This window comes from Herpailurus yagouaroundi, unplaced genomic scaffold (genome assembly GCF_014898765.1).
Source record: "Herpailurus yagouaroundi ecotype Mexico unplaced genomic scaffold, PumYag 159, whole genome shotgun sequence".
In the NCBI taxonomy this organism is placed as follows: domain Eukaryota; kingdom Metazoa; phylum Chordata; class Mammalia; order Carnivora; family Felidae; genus Herpailurus; species Herpailurus yagouaroundi.
Window position 1 is genome coordinate 12,247,857 of NW_024412400.1, and position 26,024 is coordinate 12,273,880.

Sequence of the window (26,024 nt, forward strand, 5' to 3'; positions counted from 1 at the left end):
CTTTTGCACCATTTGGAAGCAAATTGGGAGCTTCTCAATGGCCACTGTGACCTCTCATGCAGCATCACCTTTGGAATGTCGCTTGGGTATCTCAGTGGGCCTGGCCTTCTGGAGGCCTGAGCAGAGGGAGACAGGAGGCCCGAGCAGAGGGAGGCAGGAGGCCCGAGCAGAGGGAGGCCAGGGCGTGCTGGTAATGCTTGTGCTCCTCCATCCACTTACACAGCATTTACGACCTAGACTATCGGTATGTGTCTGGTGACCAGAGAACGTATTGCCTAACTCAGGACACTTTTGAAAGCGAAGTGGATGCTATTAATAATTATACCAGGAAAAAAAAAAACATACATAAAATCAGCACTCCTCTGAGCAAACTGGAGTCCCTAGTTATGTGCTTTTTTTTCTTGTAATTTTAACTCCTTTCCCGTTGGTGAAAGCATGTCAGAGCAGGAGTCAGAGGGATGTTATATGCGGATAATCTGAAATGCTCTTAACTTGCTTTGAAGGAGAAGGAGGAAGAGGAGGATTCCTGTCCTTTACCCTGATAAATAATAGGTTGCCTACATACCACACAGCTGATTGAGTGCCAGCAATCAATCTGGACTCCTGTCAAAAGGACGAAGAAATCTCCTACCCAAAGCCTTTTTCTCCATCATCCCTGATTGCTGGCGATAAAACACTCTGACTTAACTCTCCATCACAGTTTGTCCTTCAGTTACGGTATTTAGCCCATTTTGCTTCATGTGATAGTCATTTTCATGTTTTCTGACCCCTCCCTGAGAGGGAATATGTTTTTCTAGCCATTCACTGTAAGAGTCCCTCAGTGGCTTATCTGCGTGAGGAGCTGACCTAGACCCAGTGACAAAGGGTGGGCTGTGCCATTGTCCTAAACCACTGAGTAGGGGCATCCCTCACTCCCCATTCTGCCTGCCCGGAGGTGCTTTTCGGGTATTGTCATGCAGATCGAGAATTTGTTGCCCTCCCAAAACCTTCCCTTCCTATTAGTTTCGGGGGCCACAAATAAATATAAGGGAAGCACAGTTGAAATGTTCAAAAAGTGCTCTGTTCTCTAAGTTCAAAGTAAGTCCAATTGGCTGAAAGTGTTGGCTTCTAGAAGAAATGTTCCCAGAGTCACCTGTTGCCCAAAATAAGCACGGGTTAGTTGGTGCATGGCTGGATTAAAATAATAGCTATTTAGCCATCTGTCAAACAGTGGAAGACCTGGAAGGGGAAAGTGAGAGAGCCATCAAGCATTCTGGACAGTCTTCTTTTCTTCTGATTAGAGAGAGAAGTCCAAGATTCTGAGGGAAGGTCCATCTCTTCCCAGTGGCCTCTCATGGAGGCTTGGAGACCTGTCGGAGGCTTTATTTCTTCGCCTAAAAAGGAGAAGCCAACAACTTGAGCAACATGAATACAACATTTGTTTCCATCGAGAGTAGCTAGAATCAGTTACTCCTAGAAACTGATGTCCCCCTGGCGATCTGACCATGTAACTTCAGAGCAACTGCTAGAAATGAGACAGCAAGCTTCCCGTCATGAATGGGGAATGAGGGTTTTTTTTTAAGACAGAGTAGATGAATGAAGAATCGTTAGTAACTATTGATAGTTATAATAAAAGTATCACACTATTGAGCTCGGGAGGTTTGTTGTTTTGCTTTATTTCTCCTCCCCCACCCCCATGGGAAGCTTAGAAGCAGTGACATAACATTTATTCAATGCCAAGAGCATGGCTTTATAGAGAAGAATTCAAAATATAATAGCTGAATTATATTCAACTCTCTTCCCCGGTTAAAAACTCTAGCTGCCAATTTTAGTTATTGAACAATGTTACATTTATTGAGTGCTTTTTGTGTGCAGTGCACTGTGAAATAGGTACTGTTAGTACTGATTTTCTGGCGATAAAAGCTGTTGAGTTCTAGAAAAAAAGACTTAATATTTTTGATAGCTAAAGCCTCTACATATATACTGTTTAACTGAAAAACACTGCAGGTGATAGATGCATGTTTGAAAATCTGGTGCCCTGGCATCATTCTTTCCAAACCCTTTGGGGCCATTCCCAGATGCTGACTTTCTGGCAGAAGTAGGCTATTGATTGAACTGACTCCATGAGGCATTTCTTAGGCTCTTACCTTGGTCAGTGGGAAAGTGCTAAGAGAGGAAACTATCCATTGTATCTCAAGAGGCAGGTGGGATAATCAGTCGAATCTGGTCTTTGCCGCAGTCACTGGTCATTCTGTTTTGCTTTTGCCCTAACTTAAAAAAAAAAAAATCACACCATTGTTCATTTCAGAACCGTTTAAAATAGTCCGGCAGAAAGTATTTAATCAATGGAAACATAATTTGGCTTGGGATTTTTCTTTGTGTGTTCATGCACTTCCTCAAATCCTTCACTAGATGGTGTCCCAAATCAACCCATAGTCTAGACACCATTGCTTTGGTCCTGGAAGAAGGGGAAAAACACAAAGCTCTCTGTGACTGACCTAACTCCCTTCCTCCGCCTTCAAGAATGATTGGACCTTTCCCCACTATCGGATAAGTGGTTAGGTCTGTGTACTGTTGAACTTTTGCTGGTACGGACCTGTCAATGTGTTGGGGGTGACTCTGACTAGAAGCATTTTCTGTGGCCCCGGAGATCTAGCTGGTGCTGTGAATGAGGAACAAACTCATTTTAACTCCCTGAAGACAGTTCAAACCACAGGCCCCAATCCTGACAGGAACTGAAATCCAGATTTGATGAGTAGGTGGACAGTTGAGTAATGAAGAGAAAATACAGACTATGGTAGACCAGTGGAAACGTATAATCCTTGTGCCCTCCTATGTAAATCTTTGGTCCATGTTCCCTCAGATGTGGCTATGACTAGAGTCTTCCTTTCAAAGGAAATGATAAATTACTGTTGTTTTTTTTTTTTTTTAAATAACAAGACATTCATTTGATTCACAAAAGATATTGGGGTCTATGTTTCAAAAAGAAACTGGATTTGAGGATTCTGTAAAAACTGTCCAATAAGCTGTATGTATAGATATGAATCCATCCTTCTCCAGAATTGTTGTGTTTATTATTTTTTTAATTTAGTTATTTAAATTCAACTTAGTTAACACACAGTATAATATTGGTTTCAGGAGTAGAACCCAGTGATTCATCACTTACATAGAACACCCAGCGCTCATCCCAACAAGTGGCCTTCTTAATGCCCATCGCCCATTTAGCTCATCTCCCACCCACCTCCCCTCTAGCAACCCTCAGTTTGTTTTCTGTATTTAAGAATCTCCTATGGTTTGCCTCCCTTGCTGTTTCTATCTTATCACTGTGTTTAGTTTCAGACTCTACTTAGTTCCACAGTTCTCTCCCTCCCCTTCTTCTCCTTGCTTGATTATTCAGATAGCAAAACATGCCATCATTTTGACAGCTATATAGGCAGTTGATTCATTATTGTCAGTAGTCAAGGAGACTGAATTTTTTCATTATACGTTTTGAGGTCTGAGCCAGCTCTGTGAGGAAAAAAAGAACTTTTAGACAGCCCAGTAGGTTGGATGCTGAAATCCCTGGGAGGGAACAATGGCTGGGTTACACTTGTGATCATTTGGTTGTCAACATAAACAGAGCAGAGCCCGCGTCTGACTGGTCTGATGATATGCGTTATGTGGAAGGCTTGGCGCAGGCCTACGGTAATGAATATCACCTGAGGGGCAAAGAGAAAAATGGCGGAACCTGAAAGGCGCCATGTTTTAGAGACATCCGTATATAGTTGCTGTAATGTTACACGGTGCAAAAAGGCCTGTGAGGATGAAGGATGGAAAATTCCTGACCTGAATTGCTTTCTTTCACAGAGGGCTTTTTCAGTATACTTCTGCCCTTTACATTTTTGTTTTATTTTATTTTATTTTATATTTTATATTTTATATTTTATTTTATTTTATTTTATTTTATATTTTATTCTTTTAGAGAGAGAGAGAGAAAGAGAGAGAGAGGGCAGGAGAGGGGCAGAGAGAGAGGAAGAGTGAGAATCTCAAGCAGGCTCCACGCTGTCAGCACAAAGCCCCACGTGGGGCCCAAACCCATGAACCATGAGATCATGACCTGAGCTGAAATCAAGAGTCGGGCTCTTAACCGACTGAGCCACCCAGGTGCCCCACTTCTGCCCTTTAAACACTCAAACACACTGTTTCAGTTTTGCTCCCCTGCATTGATTTCCCTCAGAAAGACTAAAATACCACACTGATTTTGTAGAAAAGGATTTTTGTACATGTGATAGATCTGGCTCATTTTTTCAAATATGCCGATGGTGATTTTTATGGACGATTATATGGATGACAGGTTTTTTTTGTTTTGTATCCCCAAATTATACTTGAGTTTTATTTGTTGATGTTCCTCAGTGTGAGATGACCAATGACACAGGATTAGATGCTGTTGTCGTCTGAGAGAAAAGTACAAAGTAGGAAGCGAAAGAAGCTTCTCCGAGGGAGTGATAGCCCACCCTTCAGCTCATTGCCCAATGAGATATGGCCCTGGTGTCATTTTCTGTGCCTCGATTTAAATACTGAGAGTGGGGACTATTTGCATTTCTCATGATCTGTCTGTTCCTTTACTTGGCTTTACATGAAAATCATAGGGAAATTTTGGTAAAAATCAGTTTTCCAGGCTCAATTGCTTTTCTTATTTTTAAACTTAAAAACTTTTTTATTTTTAAAAAAATTTTAATGTTTATTTTTGAGAGTGAGAGAGAGCATGAGCGGGGGAGGGGCAGACACACACACACACACACACACACACACACACACACACACACACAGAATCCGAAGCTGGCTCCAGGCTCTGAGCTGTCAGTACAGAGCCCCATGCGGGGCTCAAACTCACAAACTGCAAGATCACAACCTGAGGCGAAGTCGAATGCTCAAACGACTGAGCCACTCAGGCGCCCCTAAACTTTCAAAAAATTGAATTTAGTTTTGTTTTAGAGAGAGAAAATGTGCATGCAAGAGAGTGTGAGCGGGTCGAAGGGCAGAGGGGGAGGGAGAGAAAGAGAGAGAGAATCTTATGCAAGTTCCATGCTCAACATGGAGCCCAACTTGGGGCTCGATCCCATGACCCTGGGATCATCACCTGAGCCAAAATCAGGAGTCTGCTGCTCAACTGACTGAACCACCCAGGTGCCCTCCAGGCTTAATTTCTTAAAGAATGGAGGTTTACTAGGTATACAGAGAGTGGTACCCTACAATCTGTATTTTTAACAAGCACCTCCAGACGATTCTGAGGCAATTTTTGCATGTTCTAGTCACACGAGGCAGGGTGATTTAGGCCCTGGTGCAAAGGCTACTGTCTCCACCCACCACTATACTTGAATTATATTAACATCAGGAGTAAATGGATATTAAGTCATTTTCCTGTACTATACTCCCTTCCCCATGTTTATTCAAGCATACAACTATGCTGTCAGCTCAGAGCAGTTTCATTTACCTTAAAAATTTCGCCTACTAGGGCGTCTGGGTGGCTCAGTCGGTTGAGCATGGCTCAGGGCATAATCTCATGGTCCGTGAGTTCAAGCCCTGCATTGGGCTCTCTGCTGTCGGTGCAGAGCCTGCTTCAGATCTTCTGTCCCCCTCTCTTTCTGCCCCCCCCTCAAAAATAAATAAACATTAAAAAAATCTCCCCTACTCTGTGAATAAGGTAGAAGTCTCCATAAGCATATACCCCAATTTTACGGAAGAATATTTCTACCTTTCTTTTTTATACTGCTTCAGGAGGAAGGTGTTTATACCTGCCTTGGTGTCTTAGGAGCGACTGTGATAGATATGATACATGTCAGGTTATCCACCTCGTGGACAGAACAGACACCGTGTGGTTGTTAATGATATTGGTCGTTATTTTGGCAGTAGAAGAAGTAGAAAGAACGGAGGAGAGGTGATTTTAGTATTTGGAAACAGGATGAACTCCAAGAGGAGAATTGGAAGATAAATTTAAAATGTTAAATCAGGCAGAAAATGTCCTTAAAAAAAAGTAATACTTTTCTCTGGTGGCACTTAAATTTATAGGGAGAAAAAGTGGTTCAATTATCTCAACAATTGTCACTGTAGCCCACGTGCCAGAGATGGCAAATATTGGCCATCAGCTCCTGAGCACATTTGACTCTGATTATTTATGATTAAAGACATTTAAAGAACATAGAGAACCATATTAAGACTCATTGCTTTTTTTTTTTTTTAATTTTTCTTTTCAACGTTTATTTATTTTTGGGACAGAGAGAGACAGAGCATGAACGGGGGAGGGGCAGAGAGAGAGGGAGACACAGAATCGGAAACAGGCTCCAGGCTCTGAGCCATCAGCCCAGAGCCTGACGCGGGGCTCGAACTCACGGACCGCGAGATCGTGACCTGGCTGAAGTCGGACGCTTAACTGACTGCGCCACCCAGGCGCCCCCCGACTCATTGCTTTTTAAAAGAAAACTTGACCTCCTAGTCTGAGTTCAATAAATGATAAAATGGGCTTGTTTTTATTTGAGCAGATAGCACTGAGATTTTGGTTTCTACCCTTGTAGGACAGAGCTCTAATGCAAGACGTTAGGAATTGTATGACTTTGGTATAAAACACGATTATTACCTGTCACCCAAAATATACACCTGAATTGGGAAGAAAGCATTTCTATGTCAGGTCAATATAATTGGAAGTCTAATTAATGGACATGTAAATCACGGCATGTATTAATAGTTTTCTTGGTTATCATAAGTTTATCTTATCAAACCAATAGCTCAGCAGATGTCTCTGTTTCACCTCATTACTGTTGGACCTCATTCATTAACTTGGCATGCATTAAATAGCCCTTCAGTGGGAATCCACTCGGAGTGGACAAAGATGAAAAAAGAGAGATGAAAGCTGAAAGAAACTGAAATTCATTGAGTGCCTAGTCACTGGTACTTTATATGTCATCTTAATTAATTCCTACAAAAACCTTGTGAAGTGGTTTATACCATCTGTCCTTTCAATATGGGAAAGCCAACAAATTATCAGTGTCCTTCAGTGACCACTGGGTAGCTTTTAGTGTTAAAACAATATAAACCTGATTGTAAAACGTTAGGTTTGTTTTAACATGGTTTTATTTATTTATATGTGTGTTTTTTTAAAGTTTTCTTATGCTATAGCAGGGGTTGGCCTGCAGACCAAATTCAGCCCATTGCCTATTTCTATAAATAAAGTTTCATTGGAACACGGCCACCCTCATGGGTTTTCTGTTATCCGTGGTTACTTTCACTTAAAACCTGAGTAGTCATGACAGAAACTATGTAGCCTCCAAAACCTAAACTATTTACCGTCTGGCCCTTTACGGAAAACATTTGCCAACCCCTGTGCTGGAGGTTGACGCCATCTTTCTATCTGACCAAACCACTTTTATGATGGTAGATACTCATTGAACAGTCGCTTAGAATCATCCAGCAGTTGCCTGGACTTTGCCTACGGAAATCTAAGTGCATAGTATCCTCAGGGTGTGAGGGCTTTAGTTCCCTGTCTAATGCAGGGAAAACTAGAGCCAAATAAGAATTACCTGGGTTCCTCTAAAGCGGGATTCATCCTGGATCTAATCTAATGCACCTTAGTTTGAGCTGTATTCCTTAGGTTTCACTTAGTTGTACTATAGCAATGAGTGAGCGCCCCCTCCCAGTCTCCCAGTCATCCGTCCTCCTGCCCATCACTTAGGTAACCGGAGTGTGCTGTGAAATCTCCCGGTTACTGCTTCCTGTGAGCACTTCACAGGCCCACTCCTCATCCGGGTGGCTTATTGTTCCGTGTTTTGTTCTAGCAACCCCGACTCAGGCTCGTCTCCTACACGTGTGTTTCTGCTTTTCTTTCTGGGGCGAGGGCCCGCGACTTGACAAATAATCAGCGGTGAGTAAGAGCAGGTCCAGTCAACGGATTTTGATTTACTTGCACCAATAGGTCCACGCCATTCTGAGGCACTTAAGTTATTCCACAGCTTTGCCTTCCTCCCATTTGTCGGGGTGATAAAATAGAAAGTAAAATCACCTAAAAAGCTGGCCGTGTGATAGGAGTTTCAATTTCCTGTTTAAAGAAAGCTGACCCTTTTGTGGGCCTGCAGGTGAAAGTTGCCTGTTAAATGCAGATCGGGTCTGGCTCTTCTGCCTGGAGGTCAGCGGAGTAGAACCAGATATTAAAGACACTTCCCCAAACTGGGTCAGGACAGCGTTCAAAGACGGGAGGATTATTTCAGGGAGCTGCACAGTGATCCACTCACACAGGTTGAAGAACTTAATTTATGTCGTGGTTTTGGAGCCCCCGAACCTGTCTGATTGATTAGCCAGCCTCGCACACGGTGTTGCCACACACATTCCGTTTTTACTGCTCCATTCAGCAGAACGCCCGTTGTTTCAAAAGCTAAGCACATGCGGGCTTTAAAAAAGCAATTTCATCATCTTCTCCCTGTCTCTGGCCAAGTCAATTACGAAAGTATTCCAAAATTATTTCTCCCACTTAAAATGAAGCAAGAGGAAAAAAAAAGACCCCAAACACAAAAAACATAGGCTGAATGACCAAAATTAATGTTAAGCCTTGCCGGTAGTCTCACGGTTGTGTCCTTTGTTTGCTTGTATGATGTCTTCGATTAATATCTACCGAACATGAAAAGCCTTCTCGTTAGGCTCACTAACAAATTAGGAACATCTGCCCCTCGCTGCTGCGCGTCGATGTTGTTCTGGGAGCGCTAACCACTGTGACAACCAGAAAAGGACATGGGCTTTAAAATATTTCAGAGGAGAAGACTCAAATGTGTTCGTTTTAGATTGTGCGATTCTGTATCTATAACACCCAAGGACATCAAATAAAAAGCTTTGCGAAATTGGCTACCATAGACGTACAAAGTTGAAGATCTAAAAAAGCTTTTCCTTGCACAAAGAGTAAGAACCTAGGAGCTGGAGAATTGAAATTTATATCAGAAGGGAGCCTTTTAGAATAATTTTTCTCAACCACAATAGCAAAAAATACATTAAGTCTCTAAGAGTTAAATAATTATAGTACCTATAGAAGAAAACTGCAAAAGTACGAAACTTTAAGGACACCCCCCCCAAAACTTTAATGTTCCCAGTAACAATTTCTGTTTTGCAAATTATGCCACATGAAGCAGCTTTAAACAGCCATTTTATTATGCTCATGGCTTTCGGAGGTTAAGAATTCAGACAGGGCACAGAGGGGATGGGATGTCGGGAGCCTCATCTGGGAGGACTAAAATAGCTGAGGGTGATTCGGTGGCTGGAGCTGGAATATTCTGGAAGCATATTCACTCATACTTGATGGTTAATGCCGGCCCTTGGCTGGGACCTCATTTGGGCCTGTCATCCAGAGCCCTACCTGACGCCTCTCCGGGTGGCTTGGGGTTCATCATAGGGGGTGGGCTCGGGACAGTTAGACTTCAAGAAGCCAGGGTCCCTGAGAATCAGCTGGACACTGCTGTACCTCTCCTAACCTCACCTTGGAGGTATGCAACATCTACCACATTACTGGTGCCTAGCCTGCCACCAATCCTCTCCAGGTCGGGAAATCTCTTTGAGAGGAATGCCAAAAACCATGCAGCCATATTTAAAAAAAACAAAAACAAAACTACCTCATTTAGAAGCTGAAAAACACCAAAATTCTACGTAAGAAGATTGACTTTTCCCTAATTCATATGCAGTGTGAATATAATTCTAATCATAATCATGGAAAGGTTTTTGTTTTTGTTTTTAACTTGTCACAGTGTTTTTCAATATCATCTAAGAGAGCAGGTGGGTAGTAATAGGTAAGAACATTTTGAGAAGGGTGAATGCTGAAAGGGGCGTTTGATATTTTATGGACTGAAATAAATAAAACAGCTGGATTATTCTAAGAATAGACATATCAATCTTACAGAATAGAAAGCTCAGACCTAAGTATTCATATGTATTCCCAATACATGCTGGGGAAAGGCAGGCTTGTTCCCTCAGTGATGTTGAGACTCCTGGTTAAATACAAGGAGTGCATCTCTAACTTATGTAAGGTGCAAATGGAACGTTCAAATGGATTAAAGGTTTTAAGCATCACAATCAAATCAGCAAACCATATTTATTTAACTGGCCTAGGGTAAAACGAGTGTTGGAAAAAAAATACAGATGTAGTTGATAGGTCTGACTGTATACAGAATAAGACTGTACATGAAATAACCAAAACAAAATTAAAAGCAGATAAACAACTTGCACCATGTGAAGCAATCAGATAGCTGATGTTCTTAGTAATAAAGCGTTCTTCTAAATCAGTGAAAGACGATCACACAAAACGGTCGAGGAACATGAACAAGTGGTTTACAAATGGAAGCCATTCAAATGGCAAATGGATAAGTTGAAACTCTGGGGTGATTATGAGAGAGTAAAAACACAGGAATGGGATGATGATCACGTGGGAGAAACAAACCGGCCCTTAGATGGGAGGTGATACAGCTCCGTAGTGTAGCTGTACTAGGATATACTTGAGGTTCAGTTATGTGAAACGGCCAATAATTATTCATTGTTGCTACATTAGGACACAGGTTGGCCGTGTGTGACATATCCTCAACTCTGCAGCCTGTTTCTCTGGGACTTAGTTTCCCCAACTTGGTCAAGAATGTCAGCCAAGAGCCCCCCTCGCCCCTTAGACTCAGCATGTAACGAGGCATCCCTTTAGCTAACATCTTGAGGGGTATTTTTTGGATACCTCAAAACGGTCAGTCTTGAATAATAATAACAAATACATTGCCAATCAAGTTCAAACTTGGTTTTTTGTTGTGTTTTGTTTGGTTTTTTACCTGGCGGAGCCCTTGTTGTACCACCAACTCTCACATAGAACTCAATATATTAAAGACAGCTAAGGTGGGGCTTGCTTTAGGCCAAGAAGGGCCCTGTCTGCTCTGGGCCTTCTTCCTGCCCCTCTGGCATCCCTGCTCCCCTTCTGCAGCCCTCTCTAGCCTGTAGCCCCCTGGAACCAACCGGACGCCCATGACTCTGAAGAAGAGGCAACGTCCAATTTTAAGCACTTAAAGAGTGTTGAGTGAGCTCCACAAGGAAGAATGCAGAATCACTTTTGTTAATTTGCCCAAAATGTGCAAACCTAAAGCATTTTGTTACTTAAGTAAGCGGTCTGGGTTGCTGTTAAAAGCTGTTGCTTGCTATTTACAGCACTAATTGTAAAAACAAAAACAAAAACAAAAAAAAACCCTTTATGAGCATTTATAAAGATTTCAGCAAGGAACATAACACTTATTTTCTCAATATTTTTATGAGTAATACAGGAACAATAATTATTTTTAAATACCCTCAGGGTAGCTCTCTTTGATTTAGTAAAGAAAGAAAGAAAGAAAAGTGAGGTACATAAAACATCTGTCTTTAAAAGTTCGGGTTTTGCCTCTGAGGTCGAAACACCAGGCATTTTAGGATGCACTAGAGCTCGGTAAATTAAGTGCAGTGAAATGATATGCAAAGCACTTATAAATAGACATGCAAAGACAAGCCGTGGGAAGAGGTGAGAGTGTATCTTGTGTGTGTAGCTAACTTGGGGGTGGTCAGTGGACAAGCCGTATTCTACCAAACCAGAAAAGGCCAAAAAGACAATTTGGACTTCAGTTTACTCCAGGAGGAAATATCAGTGCAAACAAAACAAAACAACCTCTAGGTGAGATGAGGATACAGGGGAGTGGCTGCAGGTAGGTGGGTTCGGGCCAGTGAGCACCTCACCGAGGCATAATTCGGACGTGTCGGCAGGCTGGGCAGAGTAAGATGTCTCTCAGTTCAGAGCAGCGTAACATCATGGGATCACTTCCTGTTTTACTCCCTGCCTGTCAGGCCCAGAATCTACTCTAAAAGCCCATAATTCTGCAATTCAGGAAGCTTAGCCTCCTGAGCCTAAATGCAGGTTCTGCACCTTAAAATTATTGCTGTGCCAACAGAGGACCGCCTCCCACATCTGTGCCTGCGCTGCCGCTGGGTAGGGGTTTGGCATTTATGCCTCCAACAGCCTCACTGGCAGTTAGAGGCTTGTTGGTAATGGCCGAGTCAGAAGACAGAATTTCAGCTGCCAGTTGCCCTTTGCCAGTTGTCCAAGGGGAAAAGACTTCTCAGGGAAAGTTACCCTGGGAAAACCTGTTGGGAAAGGAATCAGACACTCATCCACTTTAGAAGGCGTACTGGGCGCTCCTTACCTCATGAGTGTGTGGGAAGGATATGAATGTACCTCCCTGTCGCAAAAAGCTGGTGAGTCTGAGCCCCTGGCTCTAGAAGGCAGTCGTGCTGGAACTAGCTGGAGGCTTCCAAGCTGTGTCCCTGCCGTGCCAGATGCAGCATTTAGAAACATGGACCACCGCCCAGAGGACCTAGGGAGAAACCTGGACGATACTCATTTTATCCTCTCGCATGGGGTGATACTCTTGGAGTATGTTAAGAATCTTTGAGCCATCCCTTCACAATGTATATGTATGGCAAAAAGTCACATTGTACACTGTAATTACACACGGTTTTTCGTTGTCAACTATACCTCAGTAAAGGAGGAAAAAATTAAAATAAAAAGGGCCTAAGGGAGCCAACAGAAAGTGCTGTTGGCCTTTGAAGATCCCACTCCCTTTGCCGAGTCATCAGTTGAGTCCTGTGTTCTGGACCAAAGCAAGGGTCAGAACTCTTGAGAGAAACCAAAAGGACCCGGAGGTGTCAAGATAGAGTGTGGGAGGTATCCCTGGAGCACAAGGGGCTCATGATCCATGTTTCTCAACAGGGGCATCGTTGGCATTTTGGGCAACGTGACTCTTCCTTGGGCAGGTTTAGTTGAAGCACTGGGAGGTGTTGAGCACCCTTGACCTTCGGACGTGAAATGCAGAGAGTCTTGGCAAGCAACCCAAAACGCTTTGACACAAAAGCCCCCAGCGAGGTGATAGGACCCCAGGGCGGCTGCCATTTTAAGGAAAGAATTACCGAATAACTTGTCAAATTTAGGAACGAGACAGGGATCTCCCAAAATAGGCGAAAAGTTGGGGGTTGGCCCACAACAGTTACCGAGCAGCTATTAGCTCGCATGGCTCCTGTGACACAATTGAGGATTAAGTTTTTGCTTTATAGAGTGTGTAAAACGTTTATTGTGTCCATTCTTCAGCTAACGCTTTCAGTTCAGTTTGGTTTATTTTTATGACTGTTCGTTTCAGCTGCCTTGAATATATGACTGACATTAGGTTTATTGGAATTGCCGTCATTGTCATTTCCCCGTTGTAAACACCAAATGTGAAGCTAACTGTGTCCTTCGGCCTTTCCAGGATTCTAAACTCTGTTTTCGTGGCTTAGCTCCTCTGTATTGGAAAGGGCATGAACAGGACAGTGCTTTGAAGTCGAAACACTTTTTCATTTTGTGCGCGTCTGATTTTGAGATATACTCTGGAGGAAAATATGGATAAAAATCCCTATTTGAAAAGAGGTATGTCCACTCTGAGTGTGGCCTATTTCTCCATGTTCTGCCAAGCTGAAATGATCCTTTAGATGCATCTGATTTCATGGGCTATAGGCCACCAATTTTACATAATTTAAGCTTGGGAGATTTATACCGATGTAACTCAGATCTAAATTATGGGGGGCAGATACCAGGGGAATGAGTGAGTGTTGTGTGCAGGAGTAAGAAGAGAATTGGACAGGTAAGGAATGGCAGAAAATATATGGAAAGAGGCAAATTGATTCTCCTAGCAATCAAGACAAAGAGCTTTATTGTTTCCTGGGCCACGGTTAAGTGTTTTGCACACTTTATCAGGTTTTACGATTCATGGAAAAGTTGGCCAGCAATTTCTTTGAAGGTGACTGGCTTATTATTTCTTTATTTTCTATTTTTCAGGATCACAGTATCTCCTGCCAGCTAAGTCTTATTTTATTATAAAATTGACATAAGAAATTCAGGAGGGGGAGATTCCCAATCTCCTCTCCCCTCCTCTCTTAAAGTTGTTTTTCTGGTCCCAAACATCTCTCCCCTCTCATCCCATCATCACCTCTCCCGGGGTCCTAGGTAAAGGACTGTCATTCGCCGTGTTCTCAAACTTGCGTCATGATAACAAGCATCTGAAGTGCCTGGTAAATATGAAGACGACCAGGTCTAACACACTGAGATTCAAATTCAGATGCTCTGGATTGGGACCCCCTGATCCAGTTGATTTGTATCTCCAGACACATTTGGGGAACACCTAATACTTCTCTTTGGTCTTCCTTTGATAAAAATATAAGTGGTGGGACAGCACAAGGAGACCGTACAATTTTGGGCACAAGCTCATGGATATGGGGACAGATGACCTTTTCGGTTTACGACTTTTCCACGTGTCCAAAGAAGAAGTAAATTTTTACTTAGAAAGTATTTCTGCTTCCTGCAAAATACTTATACGACACGTGGAAATTTCTAACATACAATAGAAACTCATCCCTGCCCACAACACATTTCAGTGGAAAGCTGCCCACCCCCACCGCCAAACTGCCAAGATGCTCAACTACTGTGTTACTTTTTAAAAGAAAAAGAAGTTTACTTTGCTAAGTGTTGGGAAAAACTTGGAACTTAAATGGAAGATTAATACAGAAGTGGCACACATGAGGTGCGAGATTTAATTTCTAAAACTCCTAACTCACAACATCTCAGAATTATTTAAATACAGTTTAGATGCTTTGGGGAGAAAGAATAAATTACAAATCGTGTTTTCACATAATTTTCAAATGCTCATCTCTCAAGAGATGATAATGAAAGAATGTGATAAAAGACCAGGTATGAATGTAAATTGATTAAAAACAAATTCATTTTAAGAAACTAATAATACTAGTGTCTAGAAGGTGCCAGATTCTATTCTTGGTGCATTCAAATGTATTATTTCATTCAGTCCACCTGACAATCCTACAAGGGATTATCAGGTCTTGACAGAAGAAGATGAGTCCCAGAGGAGTCAAATGTTGGTCCAAAGCCACATCGAATTTCAGGAATTAGGTCCCAGGTCAGTCTAAACTAGCCTCTTGGTTTATGTATGGTTATTCTAAACCTATAACTCAGCATCTAGACTCACTTATAATAATGAAAGGCATGTATTGATAATTACAGGTATAAATTGATCTGTCCTGAGGAAACAGGAAAATTGGTCACTCAGTAAACTCCAGTTTATTTAGCCATCAGGAAAAATTAGGGCGGGGACAGAGGAATTGTACAGGGATATATAAAAATATTTGCTGTTTTTTAAAAATCGCCTCAAAGTGCAAAAGAGAAAGTGGAAAATCAGACATCAAACAAAAGATTATGTTAGCTTAGTCACCCACAACTCACCTGAAATCTTCCATTATCATGTGTGAATCACATTTAATAAGCACAGTGGGTACATTTAAATGTTTGACGTAATGTGCTGTAGAGCCTCTATAAAAACTTTGAGCCAGTCAGTTTCCACTAGGCCGCACCGCTCACCATGAAGAAAAACTTCAAGTGCCACTGCGTCCAAAATAGTTTTATCTTGTGCACCCAAAAGTGGTTACCATGACCCTTCTCATTTCAGGGCTATGGGGAAATTACGTGATTTGCTTAAGGACATGTGGTGAGTGACAGAACTGGAAAGAAACATCCCAATTTAGACCTCCGTTTCCTTTCTAGAGTTTGTGCTCTAGACTTTGTTTGAATAAGAATATTAATCTTCATCATGTACCGTCTGTTCGCATTGCATGCCGCACTATAGTATCATATTCCATATTTTATCAGTTGAATGAAGGGGCACTATCCTATTATCATCTCCTGCCTGAGGTGAGGAAACTGGGCTTTGGGAATTAAAGTTATTTGCCTGATCTCTTATAGCTCCATGTCTTCTTAGAGCCTCTTTTATTTTTATTTTATTTTATTTTATTTTACTTTATTTTATTTTATTTATTTTTTTTTTTAACTTATTTTTGACAGAGACAGAGTGCGAGCTGGGGAGGGGCAGAGAGAGAGGGAGACACAGAATCCGAAGCAGGCTCCGGGCTCTGAGCTGTCAGCGCAGAGCCTGACACGGGGCTCGAACTCACAAACCGTGAGATCATGACCTGGGCCGAAGTCGGACGCTCAACCGACTGAGCCACCCAGGCGCCCCGAGCCTCTTTTATTTTTAAAGGAATTCATTTATTAATTTAAAAATTTACATACAGATAGAGCTCACCTCTGAAACTCTACAGTTCTATGGGTTTTGACAAGTGTATAACGTTAGTTACTGGCAAGGCTTTGTATTGGAAATCAGATTATTTGAGAAGAAAGTATAAAGCAAGTTACTTTTCGGGATTGGTCAGGGATAACTGCTGGAAGAAAGTCAGAGTGACAAAGCCTGTCCACCCATCTGTGGTACCGGTTTCATGCTCTGCTGGAGAAGGACAGTCAAGAAGACTGTTGGCATTTCCTGACTCAATGTAGAATTTCTGAAAACAAAACAAAACAAAACACAAAGAAAAAAACCAATGAATAGAAGTTTCTATGTGCTTTTTCCTTTGAAAGGGTAGATTTTACATATCATCGCATATCTTTCCATTTTGACCAGGGAGTCGGTTCATATGTCCACAACCAAATCTAGCTCATCACCTATTGATTTATAGCCCAGGAACTACGAATGGCTTTAACATTTTGAACTGGTTGAAAGGTCATCACGAGCAGCTTAGTATTTCCTGATATGTGAAAACCATATGTTAAATTTCATTGTCCCTACATAAAGTTTTAACAGAACACAGCGTTGCTCATTTATGTTGTCTAGAGCTACTTTCATGCTAGTGATGGGGGAGTTGAGTATTTGCAACAGAGATTGCATGGCTAACAAAACCTAAAATAGTTACTAGCTAACCCTTTAAAGAAAAAAGTTCGTCTCTCAGATCTAAAATAACTAACAGTCAAGTATAGCAGCTGAACATTAGCCTCCATTTTATTCCTTTCTTCGTGTTTCTTTGCTTAACCATGTATGGAGACGTGTGGTCTCGGTATGTCCATAAACTGTTGTGGGGAATACAGAAGAGGCCAAGGAGGTATTGAGTTTAGTGTAGATAGAGGCAAATTTAAAACTCTTTCAAGTGACTTTTTCTTTCTTTCTTTCTTTTTTAATGTCTATTTCTGAGAGAGAGAGAGACACTAATGTCTATTTTAATGTCTATTTTTTAATGTCTATTTCTCAGCATGAGCAAGGGAGGGGCTGGGAGGGAGGGAGACACAGAATCCAAAGCAGGCTCCAGGCTCTGAGCTGTCAGCACAGAGCCTGATGTGGAGCTCGAACCCACAAACCGTGAGATCATGACCTGAGCCGAAGTCGGACGCCCAACTGCCTGAGCTACCCAGGTGCCCCTCAAGTGACTTTTTATAGAGAGAAAAATATTGTAGATAATTTTCCGCATTTGACATAAGTTTCTTTCAGGCAAGGTAATCTTAGAACAAGATGTTAATTACAATACTAGTCTCGTAATTTACTCTTCAGTTTATTAGCTTGCCTGCCCACTGTATGTTCTACCCACAATATCTGCAAATTATTGTGAGTTTAGCCTCCTACCTCCAAAGAATCTTTGCTTCCTTGGAGAAAATGGAATGTAGGTTAATTAAATTGAAATTGAGACAATAGCTCTAAAAATCTGGAGTTTGAGGAGCATTGATTTGTTCATGGTTTGTGGGAGAATTTAGCAAAATTACAAGTCTGTCTGGATTTATTAGAAGCTCTGGGTCGTATTGTTGTCTAGAGTCAGAGTAGAAGCTTATATAGTATTTGTCCCTCATATTAGCTGCAAAAGCATCATCTCTCTTAATTATGGATTTGTCTTCACGGCCACCCTAGGCGTTGTGATGCTGTGTATTCTACAGGTGAAAAAAATGTGACTTGATTTCACCTGCACAGCAGATAATGGGAATAGGCGTACGTGGGTCCTGAAGTTTAGACCGTTTTGAGCCATTTACTATTATAATCTTTGCACGAGTTTTTGAAACACTGATGTAGAGGTTTCATGATTGGGTCCATGGTTTCACTGAAATGCCATTATGACTGAAGCAGGCCCAAGATTTAACAACTGGGAAATGATTTAGGTAAACTAAGGCGTAGTGTTGTGATGGAATACAAGACAGCATTCAAAATGGCACGGAGACCATGGCAAGAGGTGTAAATAAACATGCAAAATAACATCGAGATTCATAACTAACATAATCTATACCCACAAGGAGCCGAGGGAGTTAAAAACAGAGCAGCAGACACTTCAAAAGGTCATCTCTAGCCCTTTGCAGATCCATGAACTGAATATTCCCAGTCTGTGATAAGAAAAATATGGAACTCAAGAGCTCTTGCTTAGAAACTTTGACGACACGTTAACAGATTAACTTTACTGTTGAATTAAAAAAAATTTTTTAATGGGGCTTGTAGTTATTCTGTCTTTTACCACATTTTTATTTAGTAATTCATTTTCAGTCAATAGTTCGCATTTGTTGCATTTCACAAAAGTATTTCTGCAATGCATTGGAAAAAATAAACCTCCTCGCGGAGTTTGAGAGACACTTTGTGTATCGAAAATGTGTTACTGTCAACCTTAAATACGTTAGAAATTTTTAAGAAGAAATACCACTTAAGGGACATGAAATTTTATTTTCTTGAAAGGCTATGCTAGTGTCTGGTCAGTTACTTGTTATCAAATTACTGTAGTTGGCCAGGGTGAGAGTTTCGTTTTCTATTTTTCCCTTGGGTTTAAGCAACTTTTAAGTATCAAATGCTATTTTATGCTGCAGGACTGTGACAACAGAATTCTGTTTAAATGACTAAATCATTGCTGGAACATAATTTAAGGTGGCGGGGGTGGGGGGACAGCAATCCTACAGAAACGTGCCGATTAAGTTTCTGTGCAACCAAATAGAAATGTCAGGATCTTCCTCCACTTAAGATGCAGGGACCAGGGCACTGAGGCATGCGAAAAGAATTTGATTTACAATTTGAAGGAAAACCAGCAGTAAAATAATTGAGAGCTGGAAAGCAATCTCACTCCTACCAAATTGCTTTCCTCCATGCATGCTCCATTTAGGGGCGATATTCAGATACTTACATTTAGTTTGTGCATATTTTCTTTCCCCTGTGAATATCCCATCCTGTCTTCTCTGCTTCGATCAGCAAAAGAGAATATCCAGGTTATCCAGCATTGGGTTGTGCGTGGAGTTTTATAAATAGAAAAGAGGTGATTTTTTTTTTTTTAGGTGCAAATATGATAAGCTGGCCGTTAATGAGACCATTCTTGGTCTCTAAATTGCAAAACACGGGTTCCTTTCAAATAAGCTTTAATGTGAGTTTGTGGGAATCAGATATGTGAAAGCACATTGGAGATTGTGAAGAGTTGGTAAAATATTTGTTGCAACAAGGGTAAACCAGTCCCACTGCTACAATTACAATTTGTGACAGAGATTTAGTGAGTATCCGCCCTGGTGTGGCTTATGGCTTCCTTTTCCCCACAAAGCGTTCGTAGATACAGGAGAGCTTCCCTTCTTGCCTAGGAGTGATTAATCACCTCTAGGAATTAATCATATATGCATGGGCACATAAATAAAATAAGTGTTGTACTGCTAAACCCTTGCTTAGTTTGTTCTGAGTCACATAGATATTTAGTCATTTGTTTATAATTTTTTGAACATCAGTGGCAAAAGGTGGCTTAGAAGTTTGGTTCCCATGTATATGTGTATTTAGCCGCAGAGGCCCATTCTACAATGACAAGAATTGTAAAGACCCAAAATATCTTTATATTGAAAGAGCCGACGGGTCCTCTTTTATCTTTCTTGCACACATTCGAGAATATTTTTGGTTTGCTCACAAGAAAGGCAAAAGTGACAGATTCATTTTGATAATTGCCTCGTGTGAGCCTCTGACACTTTGTGAGCTGGGATCCAAATTCTAATGCTCTCCAAAGGGAAGGCATAAAATATTACTGGGAAGGGGGAAATAGGGTTATTGAAAAGTAAACAGGAATAGACAATGAAGACTAGGCTTGAGCCAAGAACATGCCTGTTTTAAATTTAAAATTGGCTATAGTCCAGAGCCTGTTATATGCCCCTGGGTACCAAGAGGAAGAAAGAGATGAATATGAAAGGAATTTTTATTTTAAAAAAAGTCAGCAGAACCACAACCCATAAGCTCTAAAACTGATAGTCTGTGACTCTCCTGGCCAGATATGTGTGTTATGTGACCCACGTTATAGTTATCGGCAATGGTGCTATTGTATTTTTCCCTCATACCTTCCATTTACATCAAGAGGCCACTTGTCTGAAATAAAACTAAATGTACCTTTGTCATGAACCTGAGTCAAACCATGGTTCCTCGTTGCTTTGTGACAAAACAGGAAGGCTTTTGAGAACACTAAATGACAAACGGTGGGTTAAAAAGTGTAATGTACATGTGCTTGTGCACAGACACGTGCACACACACACACATACCTACATGCACACGCACACATTCACATCCATAGTCACACAAGAAACCCTCCTACCCAAGGTGGTGAGGATTGGTCAGTTACAGCAAATACTCCTAGAAGAAATTGTGATGCATACGTGACTTAAACATTTTAACTTAACATATATCTATGTGTATTTATTTCCCCCATCTTTCGGTGGGAGGCTGCTGTTTTGTTTTCCCTGTCAAATGAGGGTTTTTTCTAAAAGCTTTCCAAAAGTAAGTGAGGTTTTTCTTGAGTCGGGATCCGATGCTCAAAGGGCCTTTACCGTTCTTACGTTAACTACAGGAGTCATCTGTCCCGTCCAGCCCCTGTTTCTGTGAGCAGAGTGAGGGTGTGGCAGCTGTGTGGCCATCTGTGTGCAGAATCAGTCTAGACTCTAGATTCTGCTTGAAGGCTTTTCCAGTTCTGTTCCTGCACCTGACTTGCGGGGATGTTTAGCAACCCCCCCCCCCCCCCCCCGTTCATCCAGCCTTTCCAAAGGCTTCAAATGAGTTTTTATGGAAAGCACTCTCTTTTTTTTTTTGCATTCACCTTTCATTTGCTTATATACCATTTCACAAGATTTTTATAATTCCAATAACAAATGATACTTAAATACAGAGCGTGGCAAGAAAACTCAGTGGATGCTTGGAGCATTCATATTTAAGAGTTTCAAACAGATGTACGTAGAGCATAGGTATGTAGAATGTTCCCTACTTGATTCCTTTTAGCATCCACTGAACATTTGTCACTAAATTTTGCAGAGATTGGAGACGATGTTTATTTAACCCTGCTTTCCTAATCTCTAAAGAGCTCAGATAAAATTTGTGACATACTTCCAGCAATCTGTAGAACTTGATCGTTCGTATTTTTTCACTAACTTGACCTCTGACTTCGTCTTCTTTTTCTATATCTTTTTTCTTTCATGCTCATAGATTTTCTTTTCATGTCTCATTATACGGTGAGAGAACACCAATACTTTGCTAGAATGGCAATGTGGTTGTGCTTAATGGATGTTTGTTTTTGCTGTCGTAGGCTTAGAGTAGTCCACGTTATGCAAGATTTAGGTTCTAAAATCAGCACATACGAGGAAAAAGTACTTAGTTAAAATTATCCTTACACGCCCCTGGAAGGCTCTGTGGGTGAGTCTAACACATCCTGCCAATAGAGGTCTAAAACCCCCAATTTTTCCATAAGCTTTGCAATAGCTCAAGATGACGTTGAATGTCAGATAAAGTAGTTTGGCTTGTTTTCAGGGGGATATCTGACAAAACATAGGTATGTTTAAAAAGACTAGAACGGTGTGGGATGGTCACACCCTGAAATAGGCTTGCGGGAGCAGAGAATTTTGCCCCTAACGTAAGGAATTTCAAAGCACATCATGCTTGGTGTTATTCATGTATACTTTCTTCCCTTCTGAATTAAGTAAGTCTCATCTTTCTGAGGAGATGAGAACATAAACTCATTATATTTTCATCATATGTTCATGTAGACGCACTCAAATTTTGAACCAGTTAAAAGGAAAACGGAAAACCTTTGCTTGCCTTTCCAAGCCAGGAAGAGTGCGCTCTTTTAAATTGTTTGACTTGGTATTTCAAAGAGCAGCTTTGCTCTTTTAAAAGTTTATGACCTAGTTCTTGGGTGGTCACACTACCGATATGAAAATGGACTGATTTTTCCATTTGGTTCTTAAATTGGACTAATTTCTTCAAACATTAAACTTTTAGAAAAATTTGTACAGTTGGATTATCAGGTCCCATTTTCCCTGTGTTACCTGGAAATCTTTAAAATAGGGGCTTCCTGTTTTATTCCTGCCTTTACACCTCTTAATAAAAGAGTGTTTATGTTTCACACATACTATTAATAAACTAATAAAATATTAGTCTTCAAAGCAGAACTGTGCATAATATCTGTATTCATGTTTTCCTTTGTAGACAATCAATGCAAGACTATTATTTTGTGTGTGTGTGTGTGTGTGTGTGTGTGTGTGTGTGTGTGTGTGTGTTTTCCCACCCAAGGCTAATTTTCTTTATTTAAGATGCCTGAACTGGAGGGGCATTTGGGTGGCTCAGTCGGTTAAGCATCCCAAACTTGATTTCGGCTCAGATCATGATCTCAGGGTTTGTGAGTTTGAGCCCCTCATCAGGCTCCACACTGACAGTCTGTAGCCTGCTTGGGATTCTTTCTCTCTCCTCCTCCCCCCTCACTCTCTTTCTCTCTCTCTCTCAAACTTAAATAAAACTTAAAAAAATTAAAACATGCCTGAACTGGAAGAGTTTTTAGGTCAAAGTTGGGAATGTGACATTTGATACTTTTAAGTCTGTGCTCTCTGGGGACACTGGGTTGTTTTGCAAGAGACAGCAGTGCCTAATGATTTAGGGTTCAGAGTGTGGGCTTAGGTGAGGCTGCCTTCTCTTTCACTGACTTTTCTGAACATGGGACCTCAAACTGATCACCTTGTACCTCAATTTCCTCATCCAAAAATGGGGATTCTGTATCTCCCTCGTGAAGTCACTGCGAAGGTTAAATGAATGAACTGATCTAAAGCCATTGGATCAGCCTTCATATGCTGCAGGTTCTCAGTAGATTATTATGAGCGTTGACCTTGTGCACAAGGGAACGGGGTCCACAGTGGGTGCCAGTGAGTATCAGATGCCTGGTTGGAACGCAGCAGGAATGCGCTCTGTCTTTCACCACCTCCCTCCTCTCGCCCGTGCAGGTGGCCCCAACCATTAAGGAGCGGATGATGAAGAAGGGAAGCCTGATGCTGGGCTACCAGCCCCACCGGGGGAAGGTCAACTTCTTCCGCCAGGTGGTGATCAGCCCTCAAGTGAGCCGGGAGGACATGGACTTCCTCCTGGACGAGATAGACCTACTGGGGAGAGACATGTAGCTGTGGCTTTTGGTTCCCCAGAGGCACGGGTCCTGTCCTGGGGAGGCTTTCAGATCCAGGGCATCTGGGGACATGGAGACTGTGGCCCTTCTGGTGAGAAATAGGAAAGGTGGCCTGGTCTGGCCTGTCAAAGCAGAAATGCTAAGCAAATAGTGTTAAGGACTCTTTAGCTGCCTGGGCACTAGTATTGCTAGAAAGGAGGAAGTGAAAAAATGGATTTGCTCAAAAATTGTCTTTAGGACATAGCCTCGAAGAGAGTTTATTTAGTAAATACCACACAGGGCCTGGGTTCTAAGCTTCGATTGCCCTTTTCAAGAACATGTAAATTAATAGTTGAAAGCAGTGGTTCTCGAATTGGTGGTCCCTCCACTAGCAGCATCAACATTGCCATGGAACTTGTTAGAAATACAGGTTCTCAGCCCCGCCCAGACCTACCGAATCAGACCCTTTATATTTCAAGTGCGACTCAACATTCTATATTTGAAGTAGCTTTCCAGGTGATTCTGAGGCCAGGCAAAATCTGAAACCAGTGGTTTAGCGCAACCTTGTGAAGACTGAATAATAACTCCGATGTTTTGCCAGCAAAGAGATAGCTAATATTTCAGCGACCCCTGAGTCAGTTTGAAAATACGGCCATGGCATCTGTAGCACAAGTGTTTAGGGGCATCAGAAGTATATATATTTTTGAACAGAGGAACTGTTTAAGATGTTTACTTTACAAAGATGTATCTTTTATGCAACTGAATGTTTATTCTCAAAAGTTAAAATTAACCGTTATCTATTCTAAATTACTTAAATCAGAGATAAGGATAAGGACAGACACTTTGTAGCATGGCCTTTTTAATGAAAGCAATGGTACTAATTCACTTCCCAAAGCGCTTGTGCCATTAGCTTGGAGTAGACATTAGATACAGATGTCTCCAGCTATGTATCTCTCTCGGCGTGAAGGACCCATTTCTTATCTTATTCTCTGCATATAGGAAATAACCAGAATGAAGTCCAGGGTTATACAACATTCCCTTTATCAAGCTTTGAAACGTCAGTGTAGACTATTAAGTGGTTTATATTAGGCAGAGAATCTGGGAATTGGAGGCCTTTTCAGTGCAGACACCTCTGTTCCTCTTGGGAGCAGGTGATTGTAATTCTGTCTCTGATCCTGATCCTGGGTTTCTAGGAGAATTCTATTTGACTAAGAAATAAACAGAATTCAGAGGTGTGGGTGCGGAGTTCCACAGGTAAGGTTGTGAATCTGATTAGAACTCTGATTTGGGAGGCAAAAAGATTGAAGAGTATTAGACTTCGCATATTCAATAAGCTTCCATACGATATCGTCAACTGTGTTGATTACATTTTGAAGAGTAAAAAGCAGATGTGTACTATTGCTCTATTCCATGTTTTCACTTCAGGGTGTGTGCTTTCTCAATATCTCCATCAGTCAAAGAATATTTTAATCTTTCTCTGAATCACTTTATTCTCTGGTGATAACTGTGTGTGTGTGTGTGTGTGTGTGTGTGTGTGTGTGTGTGTGCGCATGCATGTGTGTTTTACATATCTTGTTGCTTCTTTGTTTTAATGTCTACATGAAATGTTCCTGAAATTGATATTTGCAATAACTCAGGTTTCATGAAATAAAAAGCAACATTAGCGCCCACTGAATGTTACCGACTTTTCTATTCCTGTCATCTCCTCTTTACTGGGTTTTCTCAATGCATTTTAGAAGTGAATTGAGTTCTGCTGGGATTTTAGCTAAATGATTGAATGAGTCGGTTGGAAGCTGTGTGTTTTTTAGCCAACACCTTGAATAAAATGGAAAAAGCAGTTATAGCAAAGTGGGGATTTGCCTCTTGTTTTGTCTTCTATCGGGAACCCGATAGCCATGGCTCAGCTCCCGTTGGACCTTTTCTTGAGAGATGATAGTTCCTTGATCAATGAAAAGAGTAACTGTTACCAGATACTTTAAAAAGTCCATTCTTTGATCCTTCACATATTCAGATACACCACCCCCAATCATATATTTGACTGAATGGTCAAGAATAATTTTCCAACAAAAGGTTAATTGTAATTCATTCGCTCCTTGAACATATAGATGGTGTGCCTAGTACATCCTGGGCAACTATCTAGGTGCCAGGGATATGCAGTGAATGAGACAAAGTGCCCGCTCCTCTGAGGCTTTCAGTCTAGTTGAGGCAGACAACAAGTAAATATGTAACAAGTCAGGTGGTAATAAGAATTTTGAAGAAAAATTAAGGAGAATAGAGGGAAAGAGTATGGAGAAGAGAGAAGCATGTGCTATTGGAGAAAAGTTGGTTGGGGTAGGGCCTCTCTAATAAGGTGACATTTGAGGGGGGACTAAGGAAGTGAGGGAGGGGACCATCTGGGTGTCTGGGGGAAGGGTATTCTAGATTGAGGATATGGTCAGTGAAAGGCCTGAGGAGCAATATTCTTAGTATGTTCCAGGACCACTGTGGAGGTAAGCGAGGCTGAAACAGAGGGAATCATGGAGTGAGTGGTAGATGATTACATCACAGAAGTATCTGGGAGTCAGTACACTGGGCCCTGTGGGTGGGGACTTAGATTCAGGCAGAAAGAACATTGGACAATCCGAACAGGGTATTGATGTGATTCAACTTCTATTTTAGAAGGGTCACTTTTTTTTTTTAATTTGAGAGAGAGAGATGGGGAGGGAAGGGCAGAGGGAGAGTGAGAGAAAGAG

At 41.5% G+C, this 26,024-nt stretch overlaps 1 protein-coding gene across 1 annotated transcript in view; it reads left to right on the forward strand.

The window, feature by feature from the left end:
- Positions 1–24,967, forward strand: part of GADL1 (glutamate decarboxylase like 1) — a 170,279-nt gene extending 145,312 nt beyond the window's left edge. Inside the window, exon 15 of the mRNA XM_040479987.1 lies at positions 23,138–24,967. Coding sequence (XP_040335921.1) covers positions 23,138–23,311 — 174 coding nt within the window. The 3' untranslated portion in view covers positions 23,312–24,967. The remainder of the gene's footprint in view (positions 1–23,137) is intronic.
- The last annotated feature ends 1,057 nt before the right edge of the window (positions 24,968–26,024 follow it).